We start from the raw sequence: 12,724 nt of genomic DNA on the forward strand, positions 1-12,724 counted from the left end.
TTGACGGGGTCTTTAGGCGGGGGGATTATTGAAATGTGAATGAGTAAAGGGTACATAGTACCCCTACTAATTCATTGAAAAAAGTGTAAACAGTAAAATAAAACACACACACATACAGTTTTGGACAAATGCTTTAATAAGTAAATAAAACTAAAAAAAACTAAATTGCCCTGCAATGTACACCTATCATCAATCATGTTGTCCAGTAATGTAGATCCACATCAAGTACAATACCTGACGCACTGAAAGAAAAACACTGATGCACACCCGCTCTCATCTGTTTATTCCTACCAAATCACAATTCATATATACAAAGGGGTGGGACCTTACCCCTATGAATTTATGATACCATTAATGAAATGCAGCTCCCCAACACCAGCAGCACTCATGCAGCCCCACACAAGGTCATTGCCACCAATCATTTTTCTTTGTACTCCTCACCTTTGCGACTCCCTGCAGTTTTGAAACCATAGGTTTGAAAAACATTTATCTTAAGCTCATCACTCCAGAGTGTCCCAGTAGTTTTCTTTTTTTCAGCATGGGCCCCTACAAAGTCTAACCGGGCTTTTTTGTGTATGAGCTTTAGAAGAGGCTTCCTTCATGGATGATACCCAGGCATGCCATTCCTCAGCAGTTTACGCCATATTGTGTCACAGGAAACAATCACCCCACTTTGGCTTTCTACTTCTTTAACTAACTGCAGTGAACTTTCATGGCGATTTTCTTCCACCCTTCTCATCAGAAGATGCTCCTATCGAAGCGATAACCTCTGTGGAAAGCCAGGACGCCACTGTGAGATGGTTGCAGTTTCATTGTTGCTAAATTTTTGTTTCACTTTTGCTACAGTATTCTGACTGATAAGTAAAGCTTTGCTGATCTTCTTGTAGCCTTCACCTTTCTTGTGTAAAGAAATGATTTTCTTTCTCAGGCCTTGTGACATTTCTCTTCCATGTGGTGCCATTGCTGACAGCATGACATGGGAAGGGGTTTTCTTTGTTAATTAACGCCCTTTTATAATGAACTGTCTGCTGGACACCTGTTTAATGAGTAATAAGACTCACCTGTAGTTGAATCCTTGTTAATTAGGATTTTGTTTTCTAAAATTTAGCTTTGCTCCTAAGACTTTCATTGGGGTGTATTCATTTTTGCAAAATAGTCTTGAATGAATTTGTTAGGAACAATACTTTTTTGTGTGAGCAAATTAACAAATCTTGTTTGCAATCAATGGCTTGCAATTGTGGGTGCAATTTGTAGTATAGTGTTCCATAAAAAATATTGATTCTGAAAGGCAAGTAAAGGTTTTCTGACAAATCTGTTCGGCTGTACTCATTTATGCTGAGCATTGTATATATATATATATATATATATATATATATAGTATATATATATATATATATATATATATATTGCAGATGAAGTCTCAAATTAAAGCTGCCAGTACTACTAAAACTGCAGAGAAGGGACAATTCTGCATGATGCTGCACTAATGTTTCAAATACTGAGATGTGCTAACTGTTCTGCCTTTTGAAATTATTATCCATTTAATGAATAATAGCAATCAAAATTAATTACTGAAATTCATAGGAAACAAGCATTCATTGTATCATGTTGTATACTAGATGGTTGTTCACCTAATCTGCATCAGGGTCCCATATAATCCCTGTGTATAGGGAATTTCTAATTACATTGGAAATCCACTATATTAAGGCACAACAGAATAGTCAATCCATGTATTCTAAGTCATCCAGAAATCACCTTTTATTGTTCTAACTAGAAGAAAAACTGATGAAAGCTGATTCCTAGCCAACTGCATCTACAAAGTAAAATGTAACTAACCATTCGTTCAGCCCATATAAAGACATAAAACTGCATTACACATTTAGTAAGCAATTTGTCTTGGCTATCAATAAATATGCACATTATCAATCCTAACTCCATATTAGTGTGCATAACAAGAAAGTTGAAAACTGATAAAAATGGCCTTGTGTATGAAGGGAGGGTAAAATAAAGAAAAATAAATCTGAGTAGTATACCTGTCATGGATGATATAACTATTCTGCCACTTGGGATTGTGCTCTGCTCTTGTGACATTGTGTTTTGTAATAAAGTAACTTGTTTTCTCTGCATGCAGAATTGTTTTTCTTATGTCCAAGTTTCAAGTTTTACTTGCTGTAAATTTTAATGAATAGAGATGCAACTTCCTCCAATTTATCTTCTAAAATTCATCAATAATTAACATATTTCAACACACTGAAGAGATAAAGGGCAGATCCTAGACAATGAACCAAACATTAGCCTCTTAGTAACTTATTATATAGAGGATTAATTAGGTGTAGTCATTGACATAGATCTGTTCTCTTACAAAATGATGGGTAATTCCCAAGTATATCTGAACAATTGTTGATTAGTCAGGTCAACGTTAGATAAATCATGCATTTAATTATTCTTGTTTCTTACATAAAAGTTAAAGATCACTTGGGAGAATTTTTCTAGCATGCTTCAACTCCAAAAACAAAGTCTGAGTTTTACCCAGGGCCAGACATAGGAATAGGGCTAAAGATGCATGAACCTGAATAGGTCTTACCTGGCTCTGGTGATGTCCATGCCTCACATTTAAAGTGTTCACTTGGATCAGAGGGAAGGCCAAGCCCTGCAAGGTTGGTTGCAGCTATCTTAAATTCATAGAAAGCACCTGCTTCCAGATTCTCCACCTGCCAGAAGTCAAGATACAATGTACTTACTGTTATTATCTACGTAATGTATACTGTATATTACATGCGTTTAAACTTAGGCATATGTATCATTAAAAATGATCACTGTTGTGCAAGCAATCACTTTACTCTTAAAGTGTACGTAAACTCTTACAATGGACCTTTCTTATTTGGTTATATGATTATTATTATTATATGATTAAAAGCATTTTGTTATAGTTACATAGTTGGTGTGACTGAACAAGACACAAATACACATAGTTCAAACAATAGAAAACAATGGCTACATAAATTGAAAACCTCCATATGCAGAACCCTATACCCACAGCTGATCAAGAAAAGGACACAAAACCCTAAAAACATGGCCAAATATGAGGCAAATATGAGGCAAAAAAATCCTTCCTATTCTACCAAGGCTTCATAGACATGAGCACATAGACCCTTACCTGCACAGAACATCTGTCATTCCTTGGGTACATGTACACAAACATCCATTCGCTAATCCCCCTAGCTAGAATGAGCCTGGAAGCAATGTGTAAAACATGCCTGACACTTTCTAGTGTCACTTTCCAGGCCCTTGCAGACAAAAGCTAATGGGGGGCAATCTGTGCTCCACTGGCTTCAATAGAAGACAGGTGAGACATCAGGGATCTAAAAGACCTCTCATTTTTCATTAACGAATACCTGACTAAAAAACTATTATTTTAAGGACACTTTTTTCTTAAATAAAGTTTTGGTGAAAGTAAAAAAAAGAGTGTTAAAAATTAAAGTTATACTTAAGCACTTAAAACCCTCCCAAAATATTTTTATACCACCCTGTCCCCACTTACATGCACACATGAACATAAACACACACATCAAGGGTACCTACATATGAAAACATTGTTTGCAATGCAAATGATACAAGTTGGAGTGAGAGCAATAATTCTAGGTCTTTTATTTATGGTTAAGCCATCGTATTTTTGTATGCACACACTAATTTAAAGCTTGACATACTTGACATGTTGGTATCTATTTACTTTATGCAACCTTATCTTTAATATCTTACATAAATTGGGTAAAATATTGTGTTTGTGTGACCTATAATGAACTCTAGTCTATTTTTTACTCAAATTTTACACTTGATAACCGTTACACAAATATCCTGTGACTTAGTAAGAAGAAACAACCATTATTTTATTCTTTAGGGTGCCTGCTTTTACAAAATATATCATAAATTTAATAACTAACACAGCACTTAAATCTATAAACAAACAATAATAACTTATAAAGTGTCCATCAGTGTCCAAATATTACTTAAACAATGCAGTGTTTCCACTTCTGCAATAAATCTTACTCAATAAAGTGCTACGTGCTCTACAAATTATAGATTGACTTCATGCTCAAAAACCTTGGGTTCCATCCAAAAACTACAGACCAGGAAGTGATTAAGCTTTCTAAGAAATACAATGGGGGGCTAAGCTGAATTCCAGGCAGATATAAAAGAAATATTTGTCGTTACCCATCCTAATCCATTGCCATTATACTTCATACCATTGAAAGGCTATGGGTATTTTGAAGGAGATTACAACAAGAAGACATCCCTCACCAGAGAAAACTTATTTGATTCTACTAACAGCAGGGGGCCCATCTTGTCTGGTGAGTGCAGATAAAAGAGGGGGCACAGGTTATTATTGTTTATTTATACTGTTGAGCGCTATATTGTATTTTAAATGTATTTGTCAGTGGTTTACACTTGAGCAGCAGCATCAGTATTTATATGTATTTATTGGTTAGTGGTTTACATTTGTGTAGCAGCACCAGTATTCATCACTTATTTTCAACCTTGAGCATGATTTTGTTGTATTTAAAAAAAATGTATAATGTTTGGGTTTTTAAAGAGGAGCATCAGTTGATTATTTTTAATTGTAAAAGTCAGCTACAGATACTGTTGCTGCTGACTGGAGTCCACCATTAAGGGTCCCCAACACTGCCATCTTGGATACGGGAGTTGGCTGTAACTTCCTGAGGAACCAAAGCCTGCTCCCCACTACATATGTTCAAGCTCACATGACACCCTGTGAATGGTCCTGCAGCCTCCTAGGATGTGTGACAAGTCCCTGGGTGATACTGGAGGGGAAGGGGGCAGAGCAAGATGTGTCATTCTTGCCTAGGAAGAGTTTGCGGAAGTGGGAGCAGATACTGATAAAAATTCCCCCTCATCACTCAGTTACAGGCTGAAGGTGAGTGAACCAGCAGTACTTCACTTTTTGAGTGAAGTTCTACTTTAACTAATCTTCAGGCCTAAAATGATTTTCTAAACTTGTAAGCAAAAAATGCAAAAAATGCTCTGGATATGAAAAAGTGGTAAGCCCTTTCATAAGACTTCTGAAGTGACTGGCCTCGTTTGATACACAACAATGAAGCAAATCATCCCATATGATCTGGGACTGTTTATTTGCAGCCCTTTTTCATGCAATGCCTTTCAAAGTACACATTTTAGATGGTATTTTTCAGTTTCCAGGAGGGGAGATCTCCTCTCACACATGGCACAGCACAGAGCTGAGTGTAATCTGATAACTGAGTGCAAGGAATGGACATACCTCCTCTACACAGTCTTATTGGGAGACATGCACATCCAAGGCTGTAACACCTGTTGTGTGCTATATGGGGGTGGGCCATCATCATGAATTGCCTGATGTCAGAGAAAACTGTCAAATGTGGCAGATGCAGATTGCAGGGGAAGAAGAGATCAGGCAGAATCCACACTAGGTGCTAAGGATTCAGGGAAGTATACTTTATATGGGGATGCACTTTGTTAAATTTTTAATTTCAAAGGTTTTAAGACCACTTTAAATTATGAAATATTTACTATACCTAACAAACTTAAGACTTCTACACCATCAATACCATGTCATGCCACGCCATGCATAATTTAATCTTTGTCTCTAGCACAATTACCCAGCAAAAGACTATAAATGTCAACCGTGTCTATGTTTTTATTTTGCAGAATCGAAAGTCCTGGCCTTTAGCCCCTTTATGAAAAGTGAGCTGCACAACCCAGGCATCATCATGTCCACACAGCAGGTTGTTCTTCCTCCCTGGTGGTGATGGACAGACCAGGATTAAAGAAGGATTTAACTGCCTGTATTGGTGGCCAGGAACATGACAGACATGCCAGGCAAGAGTGATGAAAAGACCACAGAATGGAAACTACGGAAAGACCAGAGGAAAGAGTTATCTAACCCCACTCAGCCCCTGCATCAGAATACGTGCAGAGTAGACCAGCAGAGCGAGAGGTTAATAAGAAGTGTTTCCAAAGGCATTGTGGCCTACCTCTCACCCGTTCAATATAAACATGAATACTTTCAATGTTGTGACAAGTTATTAATGGTAGTTGGGGTTTCCAAAAAAATGAAGATGGCCCTGGGAGCAGTAAAAGTAAAAAGTAAAAGAGTAGAATTTGGTAAGATGTGGCTGGTAACAGATAACAAAATGAAAACCCTGGTCTTGTAGGTTCCAGATAGTATAGGAGACACTGAGCTCTTGATGAACTCACTTGGTCACTGATGCATACATGGATGAACAATAATGCATGGTTTTGAAGAAACCACTTGATAATTTTGTAGCTTGTGTGATTCTCATATAAAAAAAGCAAGAAAATTAAAATAAAGTCATGTTACTCATATCAACCCATCAGCTGTTTAGGTTTCATTTCTTATTTGTAGATAAATACTGACATCTATAGTCTGATTGACTGTTAATAGGCAGCAACTTTGCTATCCTTTGCATCCCTAAACATTAGATTTCATAAATGAACCTTATTAAAACCAACCACTGCTTAATTATGTTTCTTATTTTTTAATATTGCAGCTGAAGCTGTATGCATCGTCCTGTTTTTAAATCATTTAAATAAATGAACAAAGGCAAATACAACAGAGTATAATCAATAAGAACATGCTGGTTCTATGGTATTTCTCTGACTGATATTGTAATGAGCTTGTGAACGAGGAGCCTGTAAACAATTGCAGTAATTATAAACAAACAACATTAAGGAAATACATTTACTGCCCGTACTATCACGCAGCTCTAAAGGATATGCTTTGTGTAAATTTAATGTCTTAATAATCATAACAAAATCAGCACAATATTCTAGGGATTAGAGTTGATTTTCATTTCGAGCTTCATGTCAATTTAACGTTGGGGCAACAAGAACAAGTTAAATTCACCTTATCTCTAATTATTCAAATCAGAAAGCTCTATACTTACATTTTTTTTTTCAAATAAAAAGTTATAAAGAAGACTTGCTTGATGAGCTGAAAATTGCATATACTATATCTGATAGAGAATGACATCCTTAATTTGCCAGTTTTAGTAAATTTAAAAAGTTTTTTAATGTGTAAAAATAATGTGTTACTCTAATTTGTTCTTATAGTGTTCTTTCCTGTTTGTATGCAGCTGATTATTTTGTCTCAGCAGTTCTCTTATTATAAAGCTGACTTTATATCTCCACTTCCCTTATGGTCTTTCTCTCTCCTATTGATTTTATTCTTATTGATCCTGTTCTGCACTGCAACATATTTTCTGTACATAACAATGTTTAAAATATTTGAGGTACTTTGTAATTACTAGAAGCATGTGTGAACTACTATCATTATTTCACTGACCTTTTGCTTGTGTCCTTTAAAAGTACAGTATGGGAAGTCAGGAATAGAATCAGAGCATTCAAGTGATGGAAGATAAACACTCTGCCCCAATAAACCAACAGAAGATGTCCCTTCACAGACTTGAAGTGGAAGTAAAGACTATGCTCCTCTCCTCCTACCTATGTTGCATAGTGCTGGTAAAAAACATCCAGGTAAATACCTTATTTTATATCCACTCCAGTCCAGTCATGTGATGCAGAATCTCCACCTCCCTTGTGTCATAGGGCACTCAACAATGGGGTCGAATTCTTAAAGCCGTGAGATCACTCATCGCCTTTCATTGCCCATCCATTGGGTGCATTCTACTCTACCCTGCAGAAGCTGCTCCATGACACATGGAAGCCGGATCTTCTGCATCACACGATCAGATGTAGCAGACTAAAATAAGGTATTTACACAGATCTTTTTTGCCAGCACTATACAGCATAGGTAGGAGAAGGGGGAAAGCAGTGGTGTTAAACATATTTATATGTAGCCTTTACTTCCACTTAAAGTTTTATTCATGGTTCTGCAATAATGATCTAAAAGCAGGGTAGGCACAGGCAAGAAAATTTGGCAAAATTTGCTGAAATATATTACCAATTGAGAGGTGAAAAACAAGAACCTTTCAGAGATTGGTTATGAAACATTTCATTTTTTTAAAAATGTTTTTCTCTAAAGCTGTGCTTTAGTAAATTGCAGGCTTTAATGCCTAAACAACAATAATGTTTCATTCAGAAAAGAAACATGTCAAGTCAACACCTTGCCTATCATCATCACTCTTAGCATCAGATACTGGAGTGAAATTGTAACTTAGTTTGGACCAGAATTCATATTTAACACATTTAGGCTGATTCACTAAAGTCGTTGAGAGTGTTTCCTTAAACAAAGAGTGGAGATGCACTTCCATTATCCAATCATGTTCATATGAAATACTGTATACATGATTGTGTAAATGAAGTGATTCTTGACTGAGTGTTCTCAAACCCTTCAGTAAATTAGCCTGATGGATGCAAACAGATTGTTCTCAGTTATTTTAGATTTTACTTAGATTATTATGTTTGTTCTACTGTAGTTGTTAACCGCTTCCCGACCACCCTATAGCAGAAGTGCTGCTTCAGAGCAGCAGAAATGCGCATAATCACACACATATATATAGCACAGTGGCTAAATGGTTAGCACTTCCGCCTGGCAGTACTAGGGTCATTGGTTCGAATCCCAACCACGGCACCACCTGCCTGGAGTTTGCATGTTCTCCCTGTGCCTGCGTGGGTTTCCTCCGGGTACTCCGGTTTCCTTCCACACTCCAAAGACATTCTGATAGGTGAATTGGATCTTGTCTAAATTGACACTAGTATGTGTATGTATGAATGTGAGTTAGGGACCTTAGATTGTACACCCCTTGAGGGTTAGAGACTGATGTGAATGTACAATATATATATGTAAAAGAGCTGTGTAAATTGATGGCGCTATATAAGTACCTGAAATAAATAAATAAATAAATAAATAAATATATATATACCTGATTTGCATTTCTGGGTAGGGGGCGCGCGCGCTCCCTACCAGCGCCGCTATTTGCTCCTCAGCATGTCAATCACCTGGTCCCGGACGCTGATTCTCTGCCAGGACTCGGTGATTGTCGGCGAAGCTAACAGGGGAGAGGTCTGTGTGTAAACAACACAGATCTTGCACCTGTCAGCACAAACAGGCTGCTTTGTATTTCTCAGAGCAATACAAAGCAGCTTGTCTACATAGTAAAGCACACACTGCACACTATGTAAAACACACACAGCACACAGTTAACCTTTCGATCGCCCCAGATGTTAACTCCTTCCTGCCCAGTGTCATTAGTATAGTGTCAGTGCTTTTTATTAGCAGTGATCACTGTATTAGTGTCACTGGGCATGTCAGTGGCAGTTAGTCAGTTCACACCCAGAATGTCAGAATGCCCGCTTCAGTCCTGCAGTCTCGCTATAAGTTGCTTATCGCCACCATTACTAGTAAAAAAAAAAATGTAATTAAAATGACAGTATATATACTGCTATTTGTAGACACTATAACTTTCATGTAAACCAATTAATTTACTTTAATTGGGATTTTTTTTTAGCAAAGACATGTAGCAGAATACATTTTGGCCCAAATTTATGAAGAAATTTTATTTTTTTTACTGGATATGTTATGTTTAAAAAAAAAAGTCAAAAATATCGCTTTTTTTGTTTATAGCGAAAAAAATTAAAAAAACATGTACAGGTGATCAAATACCACCAAAAGAAAGCTCTATTTGTGGGGGACAAAAATACATACATGTCATTTATGTTCAATGTTGCATGACTGTGCAATTGTCAGGTAAAATAAAGCAGCTCCGTAATGCAAAAAATGGCCTGGTCAGGAAGGGGGGTAAATCCTCTGGCGGGCAAGTGGGTAAATTGAACCTATATGAAAATGTTGCCATGAAGCTATGTTAACCATAAAAGCTAGTACTGACAACATGATAATGAACCAACCTCCTAATCTAATCCTAATTCAAGCCTTTTTTGTGTGAATGGGTTTGGTTGCCTTTATTAATAACTCTTACCAGACATTTGATATTGTATTTGAGAGTGTTCTATGTACAGGGGTGGATATATATTTTACGCAGTCTATGATGCGACATGGGAGCCAAAAGGTGAAAAAACAGATCCACTGAGGCTGGGAGGAAATAGGATATTTATGGAAGGCTAGGTGAAAAAGACATACTAGGATATATGCGGGTCATCTGGAACCCTCTATAAAAGGAACAGTCTTTTAAAAATATTTAACTGTTGAAATGCTGCAACACATTGTTGGTAGTTATATTAAAGCAAGATATGGAAAAGGTGCATGTCACATCAAAGGAGCAGCTGAAGTGAGTAGAGTGGTAGGTGGCAAGATGCGGCTGGGAACAGATAGAAAATTTATATGTATCAAGTGAAGTGAAAAATTGTGTTTACCTAATTTCTTACAATTTCTTATAATTTTGATTTGCTAAAAGTTTAGGTTAGACTATTCACTTAGAAAGGTCAAAAAGGCAATTCACAGTGGGACTGATTTACTAAAACTGAAGAGTGCAAAATCTGGTGCAGCTGTGCATGGTAGACAATCAGTTTCCAACTTCAGCTTTTTCAATTTAGCGGTGACAAAAAAAAACTGGTAGCTGATTGGTTTGTAAGCAAAGTTGTACCAGATTTTGCACTCCAGTTTCAGTAAATCCACCCAGGTGTATGTTCACATAGTTTACTAAATACGGTTCAGGGGCTGTGTTTACCTATTTTTTTTATTTTTTTTACTTTATGTAAGGGTTTATCTAGTCCCCTTTGACTTTCTATGCAGTTAAAAAATAAAGAATCCAATTCAGGCCTTCACACTATCATTTATCATAATTAATCCCAATCACATCTTTGTTTATGTTACTGATGGGTGGTTAATTTGAACCTGGCATATCATGGGTGTCTTTAACAATATTACTTCATAAAGTCAGCATAACATTGTATAAAAAGCCTTCTGTCTTTTTTATTTCTCCTTTAATACTATAATCATATTTGCCACAAAATACATTGTACAAATGTAAAATTAACCTGCACCCTTGGAATTTATTGCATATACTATTACAATAATACATAATTACAGAAAAAAAAGATTCAAAGGATTAAAAATGAAGGAAACCATTAGATTGGCAAAGAGCTGCTCAAGAGATAAAGATTCATCACTGGGCGACAGAGTAAGCTGTAAAATAATTGTGCGAAAGTACTATTAGATCTGCTTTGTCCAAATTACTTGCAGATGTAATTTGTTTCATGAGGGTACAATGGTATATTATCTCATTGAATTCTGACAGATTGATGACTGCTAAAATCTACTAGTTGCTGTGTTCCTGGCATATGAACTCTAAATGCATCAGTCTGTCATCTAAAAAGAGTACCACAATTGTGTTAAATCCCATTTAACTTAAAGTGCTCTTTCAAGTTGCCTTCAGCTTATCATTGTACAAAATTACTTGAATATGGAATTTGTTTTATTTGAAATATCACACATGGTGCACCTTATTCTGTTTCACCAAAAATTCAGTTCCTACAAACTTTGACCATTCAAGGTATCTGCAGACAAATGGATTGGCAGTCAGAGAGATAAGCATATGAGAGTATGCTAACATTAAGTGGAAAGTGTACGGTTTAATTAATGAATGCTAATAAGCAAAAAGGGCACTTATCACTGTTCACATAATCTTCATAAATTATTAAAGTTTCTGGAAGAAATTTAAGGACAACTATCACAAATATTTTTCCAATATTTTCACCAAAATCTACAGTATGTGCATTTTTGCAAGTAACTTTTTGACAGACTTTAAAAGCTATCTTCTCCTTTAATAAGAAATAATACATGTACATATTTTTGCAGAGAAAAAAAGGTGTATGTATTATTTTTTTTCTACAGGAGCATGCAAAGTATTGAAGATCGGTAGACCATGGGTGCAATATGAGGCTACTGCAGGCAAGTCCTCCAGCTTTCCGTCTCTACCTCTGTACAGGCTTTCAGTTTGAAAGCTGGAGGAAGTGTGAATAGATTACAGGCTTGCTGATCACCACACTCGCAGTCCTTTTTAAAATACAAATCTCTGTGTCGCAGTGGCAGACGGGACTTTAGTTCATTCATTCACAGATTGCTGTAAATGAGTGACTCAGCTGTGCGGGCAGAGCTCCACACAGCCATGCTAGTTTTACATGTGACAGCAGGTGTGGGGGAAAAGAACTCCCACCAACTGACACAGAAAAAGTCAGGGTGCTGAACATGTTACATGTCAAACCCTAAATACAAGTGTAACATGTATCATGTTCAAAAGGTAAACATATACTTTGCATTGGATACTTACAATACATTGGTCCAACTTGGCACAATGTTAGTATGCCCATACCTGATAAACTGCAGGGGAAGATGGAAATCACTGTAGTAGTCAGTGTTTCTACAACTGCTACAGTGCTCTATGTGAGCTGCTCCATGGCATACTGATCACAGATGGTTGCTTGTTCAGCACTGTGACCATTTGTTGTATGCCTTGTATTTTTTCAATGAGTACATAATGCTCTCTGATAGGACAGGATGGAGAGGAGGGGCTGCGTCACGATTTCTCATTTTTAATGTGCTAAACACTACTGTAATTACAGTCCATGAGGTAAGAGTAATGCAAACTCTCATGCCATGTGCCAAGCTGTACCAATGTACAGTAAGTAGATGATCCATCAGCATAGTGTCATAACTGTCCTAGTTAAGTGATTGGACAACACCCTCCAGCTTGGAAACTGGCATGTACTGAAATAACTATACTAGTGTTTCTGC

The 12,724-nt window shown here is 36.7% G+C and overlaps 1 protein-coding gene across 2 annotated transcripts in view; it reads right to left on the reverse strand.

The window, feature by feature from the left end:
- The window catches only part of MYOM2 (myomesin 2), a 178,996-nt gene that overhangs the window by 57,580 nt on the left and 108,692 nt on the right, over positions 1 to 12,724 (reverse strand). For both annotated transcript variants that reach the window (XM_089679521.1, XM_089679520.1), the window contains one exon: positions 2,585 to 2,711. In XM_089679521.1, coding sequence (XP_089535647.1) covers positions 2,585 to 2,711 — 127 coding nt within the window. The remainder of the gene's footprint in view (positions 1 to 2,584; positions 2,712 to 12,724) is intronic.

Source organism: Staurois parvus, unplaced genomic scaffold (genome assembly GCF_062004578.1).
Source record: "Staurois parvus isolate SC_StPar_1 unplaced genomic scaffold, SC_StPar_1.0 ptg000226l, whole genome shotgun sequence".
Lineage (NCBI taxonomy): Eukaryota > Metazoa > Chordata > Amphibia > Anura > Ranidae > Staurois > Staurois parvus.